Source organism: Mustela putorius, unplaced genomic scaffold, assembly GCF_011764305.1.
Source record: "Mustela putorius furo isolate JIRA1106 unplaced genomic scaffold, ASM1176430v1.1 tig00000196_pilon_pilon_pilon, whole genome shotgun sequence".
In the NCBI taxonomy this organism is placed as follows: Eukaryota; Metazoa; Chordata; class Mammalia; order Carnivora; family Mustelidae; genus Mustela; species Mustela putorius.
The window spans coordinates 15,417,921-15,442,244 of NW_025421310.1; the positions used below are offsets into that span (position 1 = coordinate 15,417,921).

At 54.6% G+C, this 24,324-nt stretch overlaps 1 protein-coding gene across 3 annotated transcripts in view; it reads right to left on the reverse strand.

Annotated features, from left to right (window-relative positions):
• Positions 1–4,087: 4,087 nt before the first annotated feature.
• The window catches only part of GRIK5 (glutamate ionotropic receptor kainate type subunit 5), a 50,991-nt gene continuing 30,754 nt past the window's right edge, over positions 4,088–24,324 (reverse strand). For 2 of the 3 annotated variants that reach the window (XM_013064008.2, XM_004767740.3), the window contains 8 exons: positions 22,742–22,858; positions 22,419–22,528; positions 21,902–22,075; positions 11,611–11,776; positions 10,612–10,837; positions 8,690–8,818; positions 8,475–8,596; positions 4,088–5,089 (listed from right to left, as the gene is read on the reverse strand). In XM_013064008.2, coding sequence (XP_012919462.1) covers positions 4,661–5,089; positions 8,475–8,596; positions 8,690–8,818; positions 10,612–10,837; positions 11,611–11,776; positions 21,902–22,075; positions 22,419–22,528; positions 22,742–22,858 — 1,473 coding nt within the window. In that variant the 3' untranslated portion in view covers positions 4,088–4,660. The remainder of the gene's footprint in view (positions 5,090–8,474; positions 8,597–8,689; positions 8,819–10,611; positions 10,838–11,610; positions 11,777–21,901; positions 22,076–22,418; positions 22,529–22,741; positions 22,859–24,324) is intronic. The other variant, XM_004767741.3, reaches the window with a different exon arrangement.

A 24,324-nucleotide genomic window follows, 5' to 3' on the forward strand; every position in this document is an offset into this window, starting at 1 on the left:
GCCGCCTCCTCCTCCTCATATGCCCGCGCCCGCGGGGGGGCCGGCGCCGGCCAATCAGGGGCGCCGCCGCCCTGACGGATGGTCCGCGGCCCCGCCCCCGGTACTGCAGCTGTCCTCCCCGCCCCCCAGCCTCCGCAAAGTGTTGGCACCTCCCAGAAGGGGGAGCGCCGCAGAAAGGGGGATCCCGGAGACCCCGCAATGAAGAACGTGGAGACCCCCGCAATGGGGCGCTGAGGAAGATAGGGCCCCGAAAATTCCCTCACTGTGGGGGTGTTGCCACAGCGAGAGAAGGGTGCGCTGGGGGAGGTGGACACCGGTTTGGGTGGAACTCCTTTAAACCACCACAGTAAGGCCAGGGACACAGTGGACTGGAAGGGGGGCTGGAGACCTTGTGGAGGTGTTGTTCAGGAGGGGGAGCTGCAGGGCGCCTACGAGGCAAGGAAGACCCTACAGTGAGGAGGGTTGCTCCAGAAGGGAAATGAGCCTTGAGGCCCTCTCAGTAGTGTGCCCCCCACACACACAATGGCAGAATTCTGCAGGGAGAACCATCGCAGCCAGAAGACCCCATCAAGCCTCACACTCACGCCCAAGCATCACCCAGATAGCCCAGATGGGGAGGACACACACGTTCAGCACCAACACCGGCACAGTTTCACCATCACATTCCAAAACACACCAGCGCAGATGCTCACACACATACCACAACACCCCATCACACAACCCCAGAGATTCACCAACATGTGGAAATAAAATGCACCCCCCTCACATCACAGTGGAATTACAACCATGGTCATAAATGGCCGTGTAGACTGACTCACACCCTGCGAACACTACTTCACAGACGTGCACATCACACACTCCACCACCGCACCTGGCCTCGAATCATTTCACACAGAGACCCACAACCATGCAGCCCATCAACCACAGACCCACACGTACCCACACTCGGTACCATCACCCGCTTATAGGCCTCGCACCCCCCCATGCACCCCAGGAGCCTTTGTGGTCCCTGCTGCAGTCACACAACAGCACACACATAGCCACCCACACTCCTCTCCAGGGGGCAGAAGTCCACAGGGCACAATTGCCAAAGTGTCGCTGATTGTGAATGACAGACGAAAAGGTGCACACAGACTCACACACAGGACAGTAATTCCCAGAGACAGATCTCATGACACCGTCCCCACTTCCCACACTGCACAGACACCTTTGCTGCACTTACAAACACTCCCCCCAGTGCCCCCACCCACACGCCACACATGTCCCAGCTCAGCGTGTGTATGCACACACACACCCAGGCCTGCCACATACACACAACACCCCATCAGCCACTCGTCATAGCCCCAGCAGTCACAGCCTCTCACCCCCACTCTTTGCTCTCTGAGGAACACCTCAGACTTGCCCTGGGGATTATAGAAGGGGCAGAGAGCAAGTGAAAGTCTGTCCCTGTAGCTTCCTCAGAATGTGGGTATTCTCCCCACCTGTGGGAGTGGAGGCATGGGGGACACAGGCAAGGGGCACAGAGTAGGCCTGATGTGTGTTTTGGGGGGTGAAGGTTAAGGGTCTGATCAGGGAAATATGTGAAAGGCTAAAAACCAGAATGAGGCACAAAAAAAGATAAAGAGAAACAGAGAGACAGATTTGAGGCTGAAGAGAGACAGACACGGACAAGGAGACAGGGCCTGGGAGTAAAGGGGGACAGGAAGTCAGCTTCCCTGGCTTTCCCCAGCACCCAGAGCCTCGGCCCAATCCTGTACTCTGACCCATCCCCATCCCTCCCTGCTGTCCCTTGTTGCCATGGTAATAGGGAGGCTGAATATGCAGCAAAGAAGGCTGGGCCTGCAGACCTGGCCCGTCTCCATGGAGACTGGGGAAGGGGGGGAGCCATATCTTCTAGCCCAGGTGATTGGCCCCCAGGTCCCCTCTGCAATTCTGCCCCCTTCCTGGGAGTGTGTGTGGTGGGGGGAGGATCTGTCAACATATTGTCTCTCCCTACCCCCCACTTACACCTTGTCTGTTTCTGGCAGGGATGGGCCTGGACCACAGGCAAGGGAGTTGGGGGGACAGAGATGCCTAAAGATGTTTGGATCCCAGGAGATTCTAGGTTCTCTCTCTCCCTGTTCTCCAGTTCGGCTGAGGGAGACCTCGGTCCCACCATGCGACACCCCAGATACAGGCTTGTGTCCGCCTTTATGCACTCCCACCTCAGACACAAGCCTGGTGAGACTGATGACTGTGCACCGTGCTCCCAGCGCGAGGCTCTGCGGAAGTTGGGGTGGGGAGGAGGGAAGACTTAGGAAGGTCACAGGGATGGACAGGGACAGGGGAGCTTGGTGAGGGAGACATAAGGAGAGACTTAAGAGGAGAAATGGACACCGTTCAGAACCAGGTAGAAGCAGATACAAATGGACAAAGGCAGGGAGACTGGCAAAGACAGATTAAAAAAACAAACGGAGGGAAATAAGAGCAATAGAATTACTCCGTGAAGGTGACAGAGAGCCACAGGGACATGGAGAGCCAGGAAGAGACACATTTGGCAAACTGGGGAGACTCAGAGATAAAGACCAGTGAGATACATGGAGCAGAAACAGGGAGGGGTGGGGAGACTCGGAAATGGGGAGAGACCTCATAGATCAGCTGCATGGTATGGGGACAGAAAGCTAGAGAGACCAAAAACGTCTGCAATCATATTCTAGTCACCTCAACAGACTGAGCGTCTATCCCAAGGGCAGAGACATTGATTAAAGTCTGACCAATAGATGTGGGGCCAAAGAGTCCCTGAGACAAGCTCGCCCCCACACCTGTCCCCAAGGGGCACACACAGCAAGGGCCGGAGACGCAGAAGGGGCTGAGTGGAGACTGGGGGTGCTATGTACCAGATGAGGAGGTCTCCTGGATGTGGCCTGCCTAAGCCCCGCAAGGGAGACGGCAGTGTGCACCAGTCCCCACCATGCCGGTGCTGAACGGACAGTTCCCTATTCTGGCAGCCTGCCCGAGAGGAGGGCTCAGCCTCTCCACTCCCAGCCCAGTCTCACTCCCTCTGGCTTTGCTCACCGCTCCGGCCCCCTCCCCTCTCCATCTAGTCTTCGGCTTCCCATCGCTAGCCAGCTTCTGCCTCACCTCAAGCTCTGCTTCTCTCAGCACCAGTTCCCTGGGGTCTAACTTCCTTGCTTCATCTATCTCCCTGCCTGTCTCAGTCTCTTGTCCCCTTCTCCATTCTATCTCACCTAATCACGGTGTCTCCCTCTGCCTCTCCCCCTCCCTCTTGGCCCCCTCCTAGTCTCTCCCCATCTCTCTCTCCCCCACCCCTGCCCCATCTCTTCCTCGCTCTCCACCTCTCCACCTCTCCCCCTTCTACTCGGCCTCGTTATGGCTCTTGCTGTGTGACCTTCACTCGTCCTCTCTCAGCTGCAGTTTCCAGTGGAAACCTCCAGCAGAGCACGGGGGTGGGGGGGGGGGTAGAGGGGGAAGGAAGGAGGGAAGGCGGGGACAGAAAGCAGACCCACCCCCTCCCTGCCCCTCTCCCTGCGCAACCAGCCCTTCAGCCACCCCCCACCCCTATCACTGGGATTTCTCACTTCCTCTCTTGGGGGTTGGGAAGGCACACTTTCAGCAGAAACACGGGGTCACAGCCATAGACAGTTGAAGACGGCCTCACGGGCGTACATACACACACATGTTCACAATTTAAAAGTCACCAGATCACCCTGGCCCCAGCACACACTTGTCACCGTGTGGTCACACCAGGCACCGCCACACTAAGCAGTTCTCTAACCCTCCCCACCCCCCAACCCCATCTGGTTTCTTTCTGTGTCTCTGTTCCCTGGTGTCTCCGCCTCTCCAGATCCCTGCATCTTTTTCCATCTGTCTCAGGGTCTCTGTCACAGCCTCCTTCTGTCCTGAGAGAAGGTCAGTGGAGAGGGGCCAGCTGCCAGGACCTAGGCTGACCTGCTGCCTGAGGGCAGGGCCCAAGGGTGAAGAGAGTCCAGGAGTGACCACCCAGTGTGTAGTTCTCAGCAGACTCCCTGGAGAGCCCAAGCCTTTAATGCCCTCACATCCCCAGGAAATGAGACCCAGGTATCCCCAGTTTTGGGGTTTTGTTCTTTTTTTTATTCCAACAGGGACCGGGTGTGTGGCAGGGGGAGGGATGGGGGCCCAACTGACCTCCTCCCTGGGGGGTGTCTCATAGAAATTCCGAGGTTTCTCCCCAAAAAAAAGAGAGAAAGAGAAGAGTTGAGGGGCGCCAGGGGACACCCATCTGCCCAGAAGCCCTCCCTTCCTCCAGAAGTAGGGAGGGCTGTGTCAAGTCTTGGGGAGCCTGAGCAGTCCCAGGATGGGGCTCTCCTCGCGGACTGCTTTCCGCTTCTGGAATGGCCCCGCAGTCCCCGGCCCCTGAAGTCCTCGGTTTCTGCGCTCCTGTCCGCAGTCGGGGGCGGAATGCAGGGTCCGCGGCACCCTCCGGCGAGTCCACTAGGGGGCGCAGGCAGGCTCCGGAGGCGGGCCTTGGACTTCACCGCGAGCCGAAGGCAAAATCGCGGCGTACGGAGTACCGGGGGCACAAGTCCCGTCCCTTGTCCACTGGGGAAACGGGGGCGGCCCGGGCCTAGGGCGGGCCCCGTCCCTGCAATCAGTCCGGCCGCCAGCCCGGCTCCGCCCGTGGTCACTCGTGCTCAGCCAGCTCTCGGGGGCCGGTGGGGCCTGGCCGCGGCCGGGGCGGGCTGGTGGCTTCGGCGGGGGCACCTAGGCCACGCGGGGGCGCGCCGGCCCCAGACGCCCGCAGCGCCTGGATGCGCCGACACTCCTGGCAGACGCGCACATGGGTGCAGGGCGTGGGCGCTAGGGGCCGGGCCCCGCCAGGCGGCCCCGGGTCGTCCAGGAGGCGCTGGGGGCCGCCGTGCGCGCCGCCCCCATCCCCGCCCGCGCCGGCCGAGTAGAGCTTGCCGTTGCTGAGGCGCATCTCGCGGACCGCTCGCAGCGACAGCAGGGCCCGGCTCGGGCCGCCCGGGCGCCGGCGCCGGCGGGAACGCGAAGTCTTGCGGCAAGACACCGCGTGCCGCAGCTCCTGCAGCATCTCCTGGCACACCGACACCTGTGGGCGGCGCAGGGCGGGGCGCGTGGGTCACCGTCCGACCGCCACTCCTGGTCCGACCGCCACTCCTGGACCGGCCTCCTCGTCTTCTCCCCCCCCCCCCACCCCCAGCTCCATTCCTCTTCACCGTTCCCCTCACCTCTCCCTCTCCGCCTCTCCACCCAGTCTCTCCGCTTCCCTAGCCCCTTCTATTCTCAGGGAGTCCGCCCTCGCCTCCTATCTCGGCTCCTCTCTTTCCCTTTCTTATCACTGCTGAGTCTCTGACCACCTCCTGCTTGTTTTCCATCTTCTGCCTCTCATTCATGCTACCATTACTGCAAGACATTTACTGAGCCCCAGCTGTATGCAGAGAAAAGAAAAAACAAAACAAAACAGATGGAAGTCCCTGCCCTCCTGGAAGGTGATTTCCAGCATGCAGAGACCAAAAAACCCAACCAAACAAAAGACCCAAAACCAAAAAAATAAAACAAAACAACCCCCCCCCCAAACAACAACAAAGCTGTAAATCGAGGTAGCAGGTTAGGTGGTGATGACTGCTTTGGGGAACAATAAGAGAGGGAAGAGAGGTGGGAGGTCATGCCATATCTGGAGTAGGGACGTTCAGGAACACTCATGGCAAAGAGGAGCTTCAGTGAGACTGAAAGGCAGTGTGGAGTGAGCCCTGGAGCCTGGGAGGAGGGCAAGCAGGTACCTCAGCAAGGACAGAGGTGCTGGGAGGTGGAGGAGAACCACCAGGGTGGCTGGACTGGGGACGCAGGGGGACAGAGGGAGAAGAGGAGGTCAGAAGAGCAATGGGGCCCCTGGGCTGCTGTGAGGGTTTGGCTTTTTCCCAGTGAGGTGGGAGGCACTGGGGAGCTTTGAGGACTGTGGTACTTTCACTATGTTGAGAACAGACTAGGAAGGCCAAGGGCAAGCCAAGGGGCAGTGGCCAAGGAGGTGAGAAGGGGCTGGATTCTGGGTATATTTTTGAGGGTGGAGCCAACAGAACTGGCTGAGATCAAGAGGAGGCTGAAGGGTAATCACACTGCGGCCTGAGCAGGCGGAATGTCGGCGGTGTCTGGTGCGTGGGCAGGAGCCCTGCACTGGCCACGTGACGCTCTGTGGGCTCTCTGTCAGACATCCACAGGGAGATGTGGAGTATGGGGCCGAGTGCACAAAGCCTGGGTCCAGGGATAGGCCCCCCCGGGGGGGGGGTACATGGGGGGTTTAAGGCAGGTAGCTTCTAGAGTCCTGTCCCCCAGTGTTCCCACCCTCCGGAATCCCCTCTGCCTTTGGATTAGGGTTGCTGTGTGACCAGCAGACTACAGCTGGTCAGCTGACTAGTCAGCTGACATTTTGGCCTCTGCTGGGTTCGCCCTTGGATCACTCGCTCTGGGGGAAGTCTGCTGCCACGGTGTGAGGACACCCCAGCAGCCCTACAGAGAGGTCCCCGTGGGAGGGACTGAGGCCTCCTGCCCCTGCCAGGGGAGTGTGTGTTCCTCCTGTTCGTTGCTCTGTCTCAGAATGTTCTGACATCTTAAAAACCTTGCTGGCCAGGGAGACTGGCTAGACAATTCTTAGGGCAAAGGGCTGGGAGCCCACCTTTTATATGCAAACCAAGCAATCCCAATACCTCTGCAGCCCCCACCCCAGCCCCCCACCCACTTAACCTAATTCTCATACCCAGCTGCCCTAAATCACCCAGGACCAGGTACACACCACTAGAGACCACCCCTCTAGCCCAGAGCCTACTGACATTATCAACATCAGCCAGTTCTAAGCTGCTTTCCCTGCCGGCCTTGCCTTTTGTGCAGAAACCCCAGTGAAGCCTGTGGCCCAGGCTGTCCCCCAGCTCCAGCCCTGACCAAACCAGCTCCAGCCCCTGACCTACCCCTGTGGCCCAGTGGGGTATGGCATGACCCCTCCTGGGAAATATAAGTAAATAAGAATCTTCTTTCAATGGCATTGGCCTCTCTGTGTCATCACTTAGTCACCTCCCTAAATCAAAATCCTGCAAGTGCATCGGGAGACAGTAGGCCACCTTGGAAGTGCACCCTCTGGCTCCAGGCAAGCCTTCGGCCAACAGCATGACCATGACCTCACTAGAGACCCTGGCAGCTAGAATCACTCAGCCAACCTGCTCCCAGACTTCTGACCCATAGAAACTGTAAACTGATGTTAAGCGTGCTTCTCGAAGCTGCTATGTCTTAGTGTGAGCTATGGTAATAAGTAACTAATACATGTCATCAGCGCAGCGGTGGCCTCACAAACCATTTTGCTGGGTGGGATCACCAAGGGGCAGGAGAAAGCCAGAGAAGAGTCCAGGAAGGAGCCCTAGGGGCCCTGACAAAGGACTGGTCACAGAAGAAGGAGAAAAGTGAGGCATGAGCCCAGAGGAGAGGGTTTTAGGACTGCGATCAGCTATGCTGAAGCCTATCACTACTTCACGTATGGTGAGGCCTGAAACTCCGGCAGTGGATCCCAGTCGTGGGATGACGAGTGGTGATGAGTGGCTTCAGTGCGGAGGTGGGGACAACAGCTGGATGGGAGCATGTTCAAGAGAGAATGCAGGAGGGGGACTGAAGTAGCAGACAGATGCACTCTTTCAAGGTTGTAAGGTTAGGAGGTTAGGGGAGAAGTGGGGTGGTGTCTGGGAGGGGAAGTGGGGTCAAGAGAAATTTCTGGAACATGGGAGAGAAGACAGCACGTTTGTATGCAGGTAGCCTTGATCCAACAGAAAGGAGGAAACTGACGATGGGGGGAGGGTGCAGAGAACCACAGAGGAATGTCCTTGGCGAGAGAGGAGATGGGGGCCCAGGGGAGGGCGACTTAGTGGGAGTATGCACATTGCCTCGGAGTAACTAACCAGGTCGTGGGGAAAGCAGGCAGGTGACCAGATGTGAAGTCTGCATGCTTTCCTTGGGCTCCTTCCGCATTTCTCAGAGAAATGGAAGTGAGGTCAGCCCAGGTGAGGAGGGGGAGGGGCTGGGAGGGGAGGTGGAAGGCCACAGGAGCATGCAGGGCCAGGGGCAGGGGCAGGAGATGGAGTGTCACTGGGCAGCAGCTGAAACCAGCCTGCCATCTTCTGGCCCCACCCACCTCTCCTTTCTCCTGGCTTCACCCCCTGCCCCTCTCCACACCCTTCTCCCTCCTTCCCCCCTCATCCTCAGCTCTGTCCCTGCAGCTTTCCCGTCTCTGGCCTTTCTCCACCTGGCTCCCCTCTCCCTTCTGTCTGCCCCCACCTCTTTTGAACCCCCTCTGCCCCAGGGGTCTCTCAGGTCATGTCCCCCACCCCCCTCCCAGTCCCTTACTGCCTCTGACATTCCTCCAGGAAGGCCACAATCTCCACGCCCCTCCACCCCGGGCACACCCCCCCCACCCCGACCCTCTTTGCCAACCCCCTCACCTCTTCAGACTCTGCTGACCTCCTTGTGGACCATATGAATTCCATGACCGCCACGAAGACAGCAATGATGAGACCACAGATGAGCACAACAAAAATGCCACCAATGTTCTCCATGCCCAGACCTGGGGGTGGAGGGGGAAAGCCACGGAGTCGGGGCTGTGCGGGAACGGGGGCCACAGGGCTTGGGGAATGGCACGGTATGTGGGGCCGCTGACCTTTAGCTCGATGATCCTCCTCCTTGGGGCACCGGCCCCCCTCCCACCACTTGCGCTTCAGGATCTCCAGCCGGTTGTTCTCCTGAAGCTGCAGGATGGCCAAGGTGATCTCATCCCGGAATGGGGAGCCTGGACCAGACACACAAGGGGGTGACTGGCCATTGGGGCCCTGAAATGCTGCCTACCCAAATCCCTATCATGCCCTTAGCACGGCCCTTCCTCCTGCCTCCACCACACCCCCGGGTCCTCTGTCCACCTTTGAGTCTGACCACTGCTTGCCTTGACCTCCCCTGCAACCACCCTGGGCCATGCCCCCAATACACCGCATGTCACATTTGTGACGGTCCCCTCCCTGCAGCTCTCCTCACCTCCCACCCAGGCTCTTCCTAACACAGCAGCCAGAGGGACAACTTTGGAAACTGAGTCCTAGAACTTGCCTTTCTGGTGCTCAAAATTCTCCAGTGGTCCCGATGCAGAGAGAACCCGGTCCTCCCCTCAGCCTAGAGATCCTGCGTTTACTCACCCTGCCCCCGCCCCCATCCTCTGGGCTTGCAACTCTGGCCACACCAGCCTCCAGGCTGTTCCTTGAGTCCTTCAGACACAATCCCACCTTAGCACTTCTGCCTGGAATGTTCCTTCCTTCACGTCACCCAGGGCTCTACTCACATGGTACCTCAAGAGATCTCTGGTCAACTTCCAAGCACATCCCTCCCCATCAGTTGTGACCACCCGATATGGCTTTATAAAGCCAGGTGTTTACTATCTGCCTGCTGTCTGCGCACCCCCAGCAGGAGGTGGGGGGCTCGGCAGCTCCCTGGTCTGGGATCCCAGCATGCAGCGCATGCCCAGCACACAGCAGGGCATCCAACAGTCCGCTCGTGAATGATTCTCTGCTGCATGGCTTCAGCCCCAGACCCCTTCTCTCCTCCCTACCCTCAGAGCCTCGCCTTAAGCCACTTTTAGGTCCCAAACACCTGACACATTTCCTACCCTGGACTCATTTCTTCATTTGCTACAGCAATTCTCAAGCCCCTGCCAGGGGCCAGGAACAAGGGCCGTGGGTGAGTGGAGGGATTACTATTTATCAGGCACCCTCTACAAGCCGGATCCTCGGTTTAGAGGCATTAATTTGAAGCCCTCCTGATCCTGGTTATTATCAGGTGTTATCACCCCTTCTTCTGGATGGGGCACGTGACATTCTTGCCCAAGGTCACGCACAGAGTCAGGGAGGGAGGTGGGATTTGAATCCAGGTCAGTGTGACTCCAGAGCCTGCCCCCCAAAGCACTGGGCTAGCCTGCTTCCCTGGCCCAGCACTTCAAGAAGCACAGAGCAGCTAAGATTTGAGGTCATTGGTTATACAGCAATAGAGAACTAACGGCAGTCAGTGGCAGAGAGATGGATTTAAAAGCCAAGATGTCAAAGTTTGCTGACAAAATTGGTGGGTTTCCAGCACTGGGCCCTGGAAAAGCAGGTTCAGGTTTCTCTGGCAGATCCACCCATCCCTCCCTCAGACACCCCCACTTCCTCCCCCACCTTCCCTCCCTCCCTCCCTCCTCCATCCATCGTCTGTATTCTCAGTACCCCGTGAGCCAGGCTGTCGGTTCCAGGCAGAGAACATGGCCCATAAAACCAGGTCTTCACCCTCAAGGAGTCCTCAGGCCACAAGGGAAGGTGGCAGGTGTCACGGCCCATAAGCACTGGGGCTGCACCCAGTCTCACTGGGCTCTCCCAGAGGCCATGCAAGGCTGGAACTGACTATTGCTAGACCCGTGTTTGCAGCCCAAGTGTGGAGGTTCGGGATGGTGGCATAGCCAGGAGGCCATGCAAGACATGCACGATGCACCCAGACCGCTGCAGGGAGGGCATGGTCCCAGACGCCCCCCGCCCCGCCCCCCGCTCGTCCGGCCCTCCGGCTCCCTACCCAGCGGCATGCCGATGCCGTAGCCCTTGGTGTCGAGGAGGCCCCCGATCTGGGTGAGGTTGCAGTTGAGCCGCCGGTGGTACTCGTTCATGGTGGACTCGAGCAGGAAGGCGTAGCGGGAGTTGAGGACACGGGCAATGCCTTCCTCTGTGCTCTTGACGAACACACTGGGCTGCTTGGACTGCATGTAGTTCCACATGCGCTGGTACGTCTGGTACCGTGAGTTCTGGCCAGAGGGGGCACAAGGGGATGTCAGGGGTGGGTCTGTCCCCTCAGCCCTGTCCCCTGCCCTCTAGGAGGCTTCTCTCAACCAGAGAGTGAGCGAGGAGACCAGAGGGAGCAGAAAGAGCCAAAGGGAGAGCAGAGTGATGAGACCGTTCAAGGCCAGGTCCAAGTTATCCACACACCCACCAGCCCAGTGAGGACCTGAGGACCAAAGGCTTGGGAAGAAGGGGCCACAGTCTGTTCTCCAGCCTGTCTTCTCTCTTCCACTCCTGGGTCTGGCTTGGCCTGACACCCAGCCCTGTCTTCTCAGCATTCCCAGGCCTTACATGCAGAAGCTCAATTCCAAATTTACCCACGGCCCAGCCTGAGTCGGGAAGACCTGTGTCCCTGCCAAATAGGACAGTTTACTTCCTTCAGGCCCTGCAGGAACCTTCTGGGAAATGTCTCACCCTGCCCCAGTTACAGCCCCAAAGCTTCACAAGCCTGGGGTGGGGGGCATGCAGAGGCCAGGCTGGGGATGCCCACCCCTGCCACGACTCCCGACACCTGTCCTCCTTCTTTGATCTGAGGTCCAGACACTGCTCTACCTTTGTGCCCCACAGGCTCTCCCCAGGGCTCAGCAATTTCCCAGACCTACTTCTCTGGTCTCGCAGCTGCTCCCCAGCCTCCCAAACTGTAGCGAACGTACGTCTGACCCAGGAGGCCCTGCCCAGCCCCACCCCGGGTGGCTATGCGTGGCAGGGGCAGCAAGCCCGGGTGTCTCAAAGGCCCTACCTGAAAGAAGGTCATGGTGGACCCAGCATGGATCGTGCCGTACTCAATGTTGGTCTGATCGGCCAGGTCATCGGCTGACTCCACCGGCACCTCCATGCGCTGCACGGTGAGGAAGGCGGCCAGGTTGGCCGTGTAGGAGGAGATGATGATCAAGGTGAAAGCCCACCTGAGGGGTAGAGTGAGCCAGTCTGGAGCCGTGCCTGCCACCCTCCCACTGTGGCCATGTGCCCTGTCAGCAGAGCCCCTCAGTGACCTTGGCATCTAGAAGGCTCCGCAACTGCTGACTCGTGGGAAGGCTGGGAGAACAGATGCTGGGGCCTGACTCTCTGGGTTTAATGTTGCTTCCAGAGAGTTCCATTTCCAGAAATAAGAGAATAAGGTACCCAGAAAAAACCCTTCCACTGTGAGTAACTAGAAAACTGGACAGACTATAGAGAACTATTTAAAGACCTAGGACAATAGGCATCACAAGACTGTAATCCCTGAGGAAATAAAAGAAAACAATGAAGTGAGACGTATCATCGCCCAGGCCATCTGGCTGAATTTGATTTACAGGCTGCGGTGCCAGGAAGGGAAACCCAGTCTGGCAATCTCACTGAGTTGCAGACTGGAGATCAGAGAGACCAACATGGCTAGAATTTGTGGGACAGAGAATCCAAGAAGAGGGAGATGCACAGGGAGAGAAGGTTCCAGAAATCTGCTCAGAGTCCCCTTGAATCTTTGGCTGATTACCAATCTGTGTACACTTAGGGTAAAACTCCAAGAACCAGAGAAATGCTTTCAAAGACAACAATCAGGCACGCCCGGGTGGCTCAGTCGGTTAAGTGTCTGCCTTCAGTTCAGGTCATGATCTCCAAGTCTTGGGATGGAGACCCACGTAGGGCTCCCTGCTCAGTGGTGAGCCTGCTTCTCCCTCTTCCACTCACCCTGCTTGTGCTCTCACTCTCTTTCTCTCTCTGCCAAATAAATTCTTTAAAAAAAAAAAAAGAAAGAAAAAAGACAGACAACAATTCCCAGGGTTCACACAGGGCTGGGAATCCTTTGAGCTCTCTCTAGTCAGAGTAATGAGATCTCACTGAATACATGAGACATTCAGCAAAGACCCCAAAGGACAACACATTACAAACAGAGTTAAGTCAGCCCGAGAATATAAAGGCCATGCCAGAACTGCCCTCAAAGAACTGAAAAATAGGCCTGGAAAGGATCAAAATTATCCACAAGGAACTTAACTGCCTGCCAGAGAAAGTTGGAGACTCTCTAAAGTAATATATTCAACAATGTAAACAATGTAAAATTCACAATGTCTGTCATTCAGTAAAAAAATTATCAGATATGTAAATGTGCAGGGAAGGGTGCCCCTGGGTGGTGCAGTGGGTTAAGCATCTGACTCTCGGTTTCACTTCAGGTCTGAGCTCAGGGTTGTCAGATCAAGGCTCACATCGGGCTCTGGGCTCACCTTGGAGTCTACTAAAGTGTCTCTCTCCCTCTCCCTTTGGCCCTCCTCCCTCGCTCTCAAATAAATAAATAAATCTTTAAAAAAAGGAAACAAACAAAGGTGCAGGAAACAGTGAGAGACAAGTCACTCAATTGAAACAGAACCAGAACTGGCAGAATGATGGAATTAGCAGATGAGGGTATTAAAAAGCTATTATGGGTATATTCAGAATTCTCAAGGATATAAAGAAAAACTGGAATGTAACTAGAGAGAAATATTTAGAAAAGGAGCAAATGGAATGTCCAGGGATTAAATATATGACATCTGAGTGGGAAATGTTACTGGAAGGGATTACACAGATCAGACACTGCACAGAAAAGAACAGAGAATTAGAAGACAGCAATAGAATCTATTCAAATTGAAGTCAGAGAGGAGGAAAAGTGACTGACAATGAGCACGAAGCTTGAGTGGCCTGTTGAATAGTACCAAGTGGTCTTTACCTATGTGATTGGAATCCCATAAGGAGAGAAAAGGAAGAGGATAAGAGGAAAAAGTATTTGAAGAAGTACTGGTCGAAGCTTTTTCAAATCTGATAAAAATTATAAACTGGCCGACACAAGAAACTCAATGAAACCAAAGTAGGATAAACACACATACACATAAAACCCATCGAATCACGTTACAATCAATCACTGAAAACCAGCGATAAGGAGAATATACATTTTTTTCTTTTTTAGAGAGAGAATATGTGCCAGGGGCTGGGGTGGGCTGAGGGAGCAGGCTCTATGCTCAGCGCGGAGACTGACGCAGGGCAGTCTTACAACCCTGAGATCCTGACCTAAGTCAAAATCAAGAGTCAGATGCTTAACCAACTGAGCCACTCAGGATTCCCTAAAGAATATCTTAAAAGCAGCCAGAACTCTCTTTCTCTCTCTAACACAGAAATCTTAAAAAAAAAAAAAAAAAAAAAAAGTATATAGTGGGCGCCTGGGTGGCTCAGTCTTGTAAGCATCTGATTTGATTGTGGCTCACGTTGTGATCTCAGGGTCATGAGATCGAGCCCGTCAGGCTTCCTCAGTGCAGACTCTACTTAGGATTCTCTTCTTCTGCCCCTCCCTCCTGTGCTCTCTTGTTCTCTCTCTCAAATAAATAAATCTTTAAAAAAAAAAAAGGTTTTAGGGGTGCCTGGGTGTCTCAGTGGTTTAAAGCCTCTGCCTTTGGCTCAGGTCATGACCCCAGGATCCTGGGATCGAACCCCGTATCGGGCTCTCTGCTTAGTGGGGAGCCTGCTTCCTCCTCTCTCTCTGCCTGCCTCTCTGCCTACTTGCGATCTCTGTCTGTCAAATAAATAAATAAATAATCTTTTAAAAAAATAAAATGTTTTAAAAAGGTTTTAGTTATTTATTTAACACAGAGAGAGACAGCGAGAGAGGGAATTAAAGCAGGGGAAGTGGGAGAGAGAGAAGCAGGCTTCCCACTGAGCCGGGAGCCTGATGCGGGGCTCCATCCCAGGGCCCTGAGATCATGACCTGAGCTAAAGGCAGACGGTTAATGACTGAGCCACCCAGGTGCCCCTCAAATAAAGAAATCTTTAAGAAAAGAAGTGGGGTGCCTGAGTGGCTGTCAGTTAAGCATCTACCTTCGGCTCAGGTCATAACCCAAGTTTCTGGGATCGAGCTCCGCATCAGACTCTCTGCTCAGAAGGGACTCTGCTTCTCCCTCTCCCTCTGCCTGCCTCTCTGCCTACTTGTGCCTCTATCTGTCAAATAAATAAATAAAATCTTATAAAGAAAATATATATATATTTTTAAAAAGCAGCCAGAAGGGATGAAAGCATACATGAAGAATCAAAAATTAGAGTGACAACACACTTCTTATCAGAATCAGGAGACCATGCAACAATGTGCTGAAAGGGAAAAACAACCTGTCAATCTTATATTCTGTATCAGTCAAAAAGATCCTTCAAAGAAGGAAACACACTAGCTAATTTTTCATACAAACAAAAACTGGGAGAATTAATATATTTTTAAAGATTTTATTTATTTATTTGACAGAGAGAGATGGAGAGTGGGAACATAAGCAGGGGGAGTAGGAGAGGGAGAGGCAGGCTCTCAGCTGAACAGGGAACTGATGTGGGGCTCGATCCCAGGATCCTGGGATCACGACCTGAACCGAAGGCAGAGGTTATAGCCTCACACTGGATGTAGAAATTACTTAAAAATAAAATCTCTTTCGGGTGCCTGGGTGACTCAGTCGGTTAAGTGTCTGCCTTTGGCTCAGGTGACGATCCCAGGGTCCTAGGATCAAATCCTGCATTGGGCTCCCTGTTCTGTGGTGAGCCTGTTTCTCCCTCTCCTACCCAGCAACCCCCAACTCATGCTCTGTCTCTCTCAAATAAATAAATAAAATGTTTTCAAAAATAAAAATAAAAAACATTTACTGTTTAAACACACACACACACCTCATATGTTGTAAGGTTCATAAGATAAACAGAAGTAATACAAATGGGAATGCTGCCGTAAGGATCTCCATCTTATGTGAAGTAGGGGAATGTTACTTGAAATTATTTTGTAATCAATTAAAAAGGCATATTGTAAACCCAAAGCAAGCAACTACTGAGGAAAAAATTTGTAAAAATATGCTTCATACGGCTGCCTGGGTGGTTCAGTTGTTAAGCAGCTGCCTTTGGCTCAGGTCACAATCCCAGGGTCCTGGGATCGAACCCCGTATTGGGCTCCCTGCTCAACGGGGAGCTTGCTTCTCCCTCTCCCACTCCCCCTGCTTGTGTTCCCTCTCTCACTGTCTCTCTCTCTGTCAAACAAATAAAATCTTAAAAAAAAAAAAAAAGTATGCTTAATAAAGTCAATAGTGGACATGAAACAGAATCCTAAAAATCTCAAATCCAAAGGAAGACAGGAAAAGAGGGAAAAGGGAGCCCAAAGAGATGGGACATATTAAAAACAAGTAGCAAGGTGACAGATTTAAGCCCAGCTGTAACAGCAATTGCATTTAACATAAGTGATCTCAACCAGGGGTTGGCAAAGGATGGCCCACGGGCCAAATCTGTCTTGCTCTTTTTGCACAACCCCCAGGCTAAGAATGGCTTTCACATTTTTAAATGTCTCAAAAGAGAATGAAAGAAGAGGCATACACTTCATGACACATGACATAGAAAAGTCAAATTTCGGTGTCAGTGTCCATAAAGTTTTATTGGAACACAGCCACACTCATTCACCAGTGTGTCCTCTCTGGCCCCTCTCACAGTACAGGGCAGAGCAGAATAGCTGTGACAGAGACCGGATGGCCAGCATAGCCTAAAATGTTTACTATCTGGCCCAATATTGAAAAAGTTTGCCAACCCCTGCTCCAAGGCCTATCTATGCTGCCTATAAGAAACCCACTTTGGGGGCGCCTGGGTGATTCAGTGGGTTAAAGCCTCTGCCTTTGGCTCGGGTCATGATCCCAGGGTCCTGGGATGGAGCCGTGCATCGGGCTCTCTGCTCAGCAGGGAGCCTGCTTCCCTTCCTCTCTCTCTGCCTGCCTGTGATCTGTCTGTCAAATGAATAAATAAAATCTTTAAAAAAAAAAAAAAGAAAGAAACCCACTTAGCTTTTTCTTTTTCTTTCTTTTTTTTTTTTTTTTTAAAGATTTATTTATTTGACAGACAGAGATCACAGTAGGCAGAGAGGCAGGCAGAGAGAGAAAAGAGGGAGCAGTTTCCCTGATGAGCAGAGATCCCGACGTGGGGCTCGATCCCATGATCGTGAGATCATGACCTGAGCCAAAGGCAGAGGCTTAACCCACTGAGCCACCCAGGCACCCCAAGAAGCCCACTTTAAAGATAATGGTCCAGGTAGGTCAGAAGCAGAGGGGTAAGAAAAGATATGCTATACCGACACTAAGCATGAGAAGGCTAGGGTGGTTAGGAGACCTTGGTGGCTCCGTTGGTTAAGTGTCTGGCTTCCACTGGGCTCATGATCTCAGGGTCCTGGGATCAAGTCCCGAGTCGGGCTCTGCATTCAGTGTGGGCTCTGCTTGAGATTCTCTCTCTGCCCCTATCCTGACTCACATTCTTCCCCTCTCCTCTCTCCAGTACATAAATACATCTTAAAAAGGAAAGAAAGAAAGCTGGAGTAGCTATATTAATATCAAATAAAGGTAACTTCAGAGCAGACATGTTACCAGGAATAAAGAGAGGCATTATATAATGACGAAGGGATCAATTCATCAAGACAACATAAAAACTCTAAACATTTATGCCCCTAATTACAGAGCTTCAAAATTCATGAAGCAAAAACTTCATGTTAGAACTGAAAAGATTCCTGCACAATTACAGGTGGCTATTTCAACGCCCCTCTCTCAATAACTGACAGAGCGAGTAGACAGAAGATCGGTGGGGAGAGAGAAGCCTAAAGTAACACTAGCAGCCTCCAGGCCCTAATTGCTGTTTATAGCCCATGGCAACCACCCACGTCACAGACAGCGGTTACCAGGACAGACCCTACGCTGAGCTACAGAACAAGTCTCCATGTATTTCAAAGGAAGAAAATCCTACAGAGAATGTTCTGACCACAGTGGAACTAAACAAGAAATCAATAATACAAAGATCTCTGGAAAATCCCCAAATCCTGGCTCTCTCACTGGCTCGTCATGTGACCTTGGACTCCTCTGCCGAGCAAGGACAAGAGCAGGCTGCCCCTAACAGGGCTGTTGTCAGAGGATGGGCCGCTTGGGGCACGGCAGGGAGCCGTGGGAGGGGAGAAGAGGCACCTGCTGACCTCACCACGGAGCCCACTTGTCCTACCCTGAACCTGTCTGTTCTCCTGCCTGGCAGGTGAGAATGGCCAGGCTGCCTGAGACGGTACAGATCTGTGGGGCAGGAAGACAGGGGCGAAGCTGGGAGGGCCTCCCAGACCAGCCCCTCCCCCAGCATTTACTCATGAAGACGGCAGCTACCCTTCGCTGAGCTCACAAGCACGGTGCCGAGTTAGGCCCTGGGACGGCGGTGGAGTGGAGGACAGAGGGATGTCGAACACAGCCCCCCAGTGAACCCGACTCACAAAGACGCAGGGTCTGACACAGCTCTCTGGAAACCAAGTCTCTTCAAAGCTACCCCAAGTGCTGATCTCACTGAGTCAAGACAAAACTACTCAGTGCCGGGTCCATAGCAGGGACCACCTTGACCCCAAGGGTACAAGGTGGCTGACTGGTGGTGGTGACTGTGGGGGTGGGGTGAGGACACTCACAGGGACAGAGCAAGGGGACACAGATGGGGGCCACCCTGGTAGCTCCTGGTGTTGGTGGGTGGGGGCAGGTGTCTGGCGATGCAGCCCAGTCTAAATAACAGGGAAAATCCAGTCCATCACTCCCTGAGCCTATCTCCTTGGCACATACAAGCCAACCATGGTTTTGCATGGTTCTAACAGAAACCAAAGTTTCTAGAAATGCATCTGTTGTTCAGACTGAGGAACAACTGGATGTTGTGTTTGAAACTTTGCCAAGAACCCTTCACCGTTCGGAACTCGGGTCTCTGGCAGCGGCCAGCTCACGGTTTCTGCAGCACCAAACCAAGACTCTTGGAGAAGCTGGACTGGGAAATCACCATGCTCAGGGTGGTTTGTATTAGTACAAACATACTCACTGACCAACTACTTTAAAGTGTCAAGTCTCAGGTGTTGATACAACTCTATTAAACGGTCTCACTTCTCCTCATTCCTAAGGTACCCGTTGGAAGTCGGTGTTGCCGCCTGACTCCTGCTTTCTCCCTGGAGAGGCCCCGCCGGAACACTGATGCACTGCTGTCGTGCTATCCTACCACAGATCACGTCCCTCTCTCTTCCTTGTATTGCAGTCAGGACGAGTTATGGATTTGTTTTATATCATGTGTAGGGGCACCTGGGTGGCTCAGTGGGTAAAGCCTCTGCCTTTGGCTCAGGTCATGATCTCAGGGTCCTGGGATCAAGCCCCGCATTGGGCTCTCTGCTCAGCAGGGCGCCTGCTTCCCCCTCTCTCTGCCTGCCTCTCTGCATACTTGTGATCTCTGTCTGTCAAATAAATAAAATCTTTAAAAAAAAAAAAAAACCGTGTAGACAGGTGCGTAAGTACATATATTACCCTCGAATTTCATCAGGGTGGGAAAGCAGATGTTAGAAAATATTTGTCATAAAATGAAGGCACTGGGTCTGCAGGTGCTGCCACATCACCAGTGTGGAGGGAGGAGCTCGCATGAGTGAGGGCAAAGGGCAGTAGCCCCCTGGTGCAATGAAACAAAGGGTCCATAAGGCCACAAGAGCCTGGAGGTGAGGAGTTTCTAGAAGGCGGGTAGCTAATCGCGTATACTGGACGCATCCATAAAAGGGTCCTGTGTGGCCCTGGTGGAACCGGGGGTAAGGAGCCAGGCTGTGGACCAAATCTGAGGTTGCTGGGAGGGCTCGGAGGACAGGACGCCCTGAGGAGAAGTTGAGGACAATGATCAAAGTGTGGTGGCCTAGGAACCTACCTGAGGTGGACGGACCAGAGGGCAGGCAGGGCTCACAGAGCAGAAAAGAGGGAGGTGCAAGGACCATGTCGCAAGAATGGGGGGCGGGGGGGCGCCCAGGGAGGGTGGGGCTGCGGCCGGTCAGGCAGAACCTCAGAGGCACTGACTTGGAGCTTGGAAAGGGGCCATCCCGAATGAAGCGGCCGGCTGTAGGAGGTTGTGGCCCCAACGGACCCCGAAGATGGAGGGCCCGGGAGGCAGGTTAGCGGCCCACTGGCCGCCAAGCCCCCTAGGCATTGGACTGCCGCATCATGGTGCTGGGGTCCCAGTCAGAGATTAAGAAACATCTGTTGAGACATCCGCTGACCCAGTGACTGAGCATATGTGTGGAAGGACTGGGAGTGAAGACGGGAGTGATCTCCGGGTCCAGGTCTCCATCTCCATTACTTGTTAATGGTGATGGTACAGGCAGAGAACACCTGGCTGGGGAAGGGGCCCCTGAACGAGGGGCAGAAGGAACGTCCTGCAGAGAGGAGGTCACCGGTCGGCCACTGACCCCAGGCCTCGGCCAGATTTGTCCCAGCTGCCGTGCGCCTCCTCTAGCCTGTCTACAATGCTCATCCCTCTCTCCTGGGCATGGATGCCTCTGTTTTCACCTTTAGGACTCAGCCGAGATGGGACCTCCTCAAGGAGGCTTCCCTGAGCACCCACATACCCTACTGTTGTTGCATGTGCCCTTTGCTTTAACAGCAAGGTCTGTGTGCATCTGACACATCGTTATACTTGACGACCTCAGTAAGCTGCAGCCATGGTAGGTGGTTGGCAGGAGGACCCCCACCCCCAGAGATGTGTCCATCCAAAGCCTGCAACTTGTGAGTATGTCCCGCCAAAGGGCCTTTGCAGATATGATGAAGTTAGGGAATTTGAGATGGGGCGATTATCCCGGATTATTCGGGTGGGCCCAGTGGTATCTCAGGCCTCCTTATGTATGCAAGGAGGAGGTGAGAGCCAGAGAAAGTGGCTACAAACCGAGGAATGCAGGTGGCTTCTGGATGCTAGAAGAGTCAGGCAAACAGAACCTCCCCTAGAGCCTCCAGGAGGAGCGAGGGCTGCCCACACCTGGACTCGAGCCTAGTGAGATTTCTGCTTTCTGACCTCCAGACCCATAAGAAAATACATTTATATGGCTTTACGCCACTAAACCTGTCTTACTTGTTGCAGCAGCAATAGGAAACTAGCACAGGGTCCATGACGCTTGGAAGGATGCCAGTCCCAAGTTGTTAAAAAAAAAATGTCATCGAGACTCCAAAGGTGCAAAGCCAGTGGGCCAAGCGACCTGCCAATGGCTTGCTCTATGGCAGTAAGTCCTAGTGGGGTAGGAGGTTGAACTGCCTGGCACTCACTCAACGTTAGCCTTGAGTGAGCTTTGAATGAGATGCTGTCTCAGGGCTTTGTTTAGTCCTGGGGTCAAACAGGACGTTCCTGGGTTTATTTGTTTAACTCCTTCTTCTCTGCTCCTCTGCCTCTGAGGCCGGATTCCTCACCTGAGTGCTTGGCACCAGGAGGGCCTCTTGAAGCATCTGCTGCCTGGCTGTCAAGGCATGAATTCTTGGGGATGGGGAGGAGATGAGGAAGAAATGTTCAGCAAGAAGGGGCCTGGGGAGCAGGGCAAGGCGTGGGTGGCGCTGGAGCGAGTGGCCCTGGGGAGTGCCTGGTCTCAGGGCTCAGATGCATGAACCCGGGAGAATGCCGCCTCATCTAGCACGACCACAGCCCCTGAATTTTCAACAAGAGGGAGAAATCTGGATTCCTGAGTGAATCTGCCCCATTTTTAAATGCTAATTCAAATATTTAAAAAGTGGTGGGCCACACTGACATGAGTTGACCATGTCTGCTCTCCAACATGTGGCTTCTTGGAGCTCATCACAGGGATAAAGTAAGCTCTGTTCACATTACTGGAGTCCCCAAGGGACTTTGAGGGCACAGGCACCCCTGGATAGTGAAGGCTGCCCCAGGTCTCCGTGACCACCAGGGCACGGGGGTGAGCCAGCAACAGTTGGGCCAGCGACAGCCAGGCTTATGTGGTTCCAATTATAATCCTCATGTCGGAAGAAGCACTTCTGTGTAGCATCCCAGCTGAGTCCTTACAACCTGACATGTGGGCATTTCTATCCCCATTTTTCAGATGAGGACACTGAGGCGTGGAGAGGGGATGTGACCTCACATCCCAAGGTCACACAGCTAGCGGGGGCAGAGCTGGGACTCAGCTCTCCCCACCCCATTCCCTGTCACACAGCTGGTGGAGGGGTACCGGAATCCACCCAGGCCTCAGAAGGGACCCTCCCCACCCAGGGCAGGACAGACAGAAGGCTGCTCACCAGACTCCACTGACACAGCGTGTGGACAGCGCCCGAGGCATGATCTCCGAGCCCTGCTGCATGAAGCCCCCCACGGGGAACCAGAGGCTGTTGCCCAGTGTGTACTGGTTCTCCAGGATGTGAGGACGCGCCCGCAGGCACGGGTGGGGGTTATACCACTCGTAGGGACTCAGCCTGTGGAGAGACATGGGAGTGAGGGATGGATGGAGCCAAGGTAGAAAGGAAATACACACAGAGAAGTAGAAAGAAACACAGAGGCACACAGACACACAGAAGAGGCAGCAAGAGATGCACAGAGAGATGCAGAGAGAAACAGAGAAGAAAGAGAGAGAATGGGAAGGGGATAGGCCCAGAGAGAGAACAGCAGAACAAAATCAGAGCCACAAGGTGGGACAGGGCACGCAGACAGAGAGGGAGAAAGGAGGGCCCAGGAGTCTGAGGCCCGGCACGGAATATCCGGGTCAGTCACAGACACCCCAGCCCAGGGCTCTTCCTAGGTAGTAGGCGGTGGACTCACCGGGCGGCCAGGAACAGGACGCAGCTGACCGCCAGGTAGGCAAGAAGCATGAAGAGCCACACAGCAGGGGAGAAGGGGTCCAGGAAGGAGAAATAGCCAGGCTTGCGGCCCTGCAGGGAGAGGGCATGAGGCCCAGAGCCTCCCCGACCCGCGTGCGTCCCCTGCCCCAGCCCTGCCAGGTGTCCATGAGCCCAAGTGGCCCCTCAGGGTCCAGCCCTCAGCCTCTGCTTCCCTTGGGGGCACAGGCGTCGGCCCCACCGCCAGCCCCCTGCCCCACTGCCAGCCCCCTGTCCCACAGCCTCCACCTGTCCAGGGAGCCGTACCATGTGCACTCGGTAGAGGATGCTGATCCCCAGGGTCATGAAGGGTTTGGAGAAGTCGATGACCTTCTCCCGCTCCGCTGTGATGGTGAATGCAGCCACAGCCAGGTCTGCCTTCTGCTGGAGGGGAAGCAAGGTGGGGGCAGAGGGGTGGGCCAGGGAGACAGACAGGCAGTTAGGGAGATATGCACAGAGAGAGTTCCCGAGAGGCCAGCAAAGAGAAAGGAGAGGGACCGAAGGGGCCAGGAGCACGCACTCGCTCCAGAACGGCATCTGGGGCCCAGAATTGGACCCCTGTTATCTCACGTCTCTGGGACAGGCTCTTGCGGCCCCTTCCCTGCCCAGCCGCTCCTCTTCATCCTGTCAAGTTCACTGTGAAGGCCCTGCCTTAAAAAACCACCATAGACCCTCTTAGCTCCCACATCCCCATCACCAGGTCCTGGGGAGAATGTGACATGGGCACTGAGATCCCAGGACACTGACCCACTCAGGTTTCTCTTCAGGCCTTGGTTTCCTCTTCTGTCTCTACGGCTCATGACATGGAACATTCACTACGTGCTGACTTTGCGCCAGGGTCCATGCTAGGTAACACTTTCTATGGATTACCTTGAGTCCTCCTTCCAACATCTCCGGGAAGGCCACTATTAGCCCCGTTTTACAGATGGAGAAACTGAATCTCAGAGAGGCAAAGACACTGGTCAGCAAAGGCAGCAGCTGGGGGCCCTTAACACAGAGATGGGACCTCGACTCTCCCGCCATCGGCTAGCACAGGTGACCTACATGTGTGCATCAAGGCACCCCCAAGACCGGACCGGCGCCCAGCTCAACCAACAGAATGACCTCAGGGGGAGCTGCAAATGGTCTCAAGGCGGAGAGGAGTGCCTGGGGTCCTGGTCTGAGGTGGCAAGGGTGGGGAGCCGGAGGGGTGGAACAGAGAGAATGGCTCACATTAGTGTCTGGTGGACATACCCAGAATCCCTTATCCAGAAGGATCATTTCACTCTAGCTCGAGGGGACTTAGCCGGCCTTTAGCTGTGGACTGGGAAAAAGCCAGCACTTCGCACACCCTTCCCACTGCACTTGGCACACGTGAGCAGCGTCGGGTCGCGCATATGCCACGACTGATGTGTGCACACCACGCCACATCCACACACACGGGCTGAGATACAGGCTGGCCCGGTGATATACTAGCAGCATGGGCAGAGGCAGAGTTGTGCCCTCGACACAGCGTAGGGAGCAGTGGAGACACACAGGGGAGGGGTGTTCCCTCAAGGCACACATGGCCCTCAATGTGTACATACATGACAAAGCGGGCAGGGCACTAGAAAGGGCCCGGTGTGGGAATGAGGAGCCCCGGCTCTGCCCTGGGTTCTCTAGGTGACCTCGGGCAGGGACTTCCATGTCTCTGGGCCTCAGTTTGCTCATCTGCAAAATGGGGACCGGGTTGGGTGAGATGTCTCACACAGCACTTCCCCGGCGTTGGGACCCGGCTCCCAGGACACCCCTTCCAGGCATATAGACTATCCCCCACACCTCCACTGGACCCCAGAATTGACTCCAAATTCAAGCAGAGACCCATAGGGCTG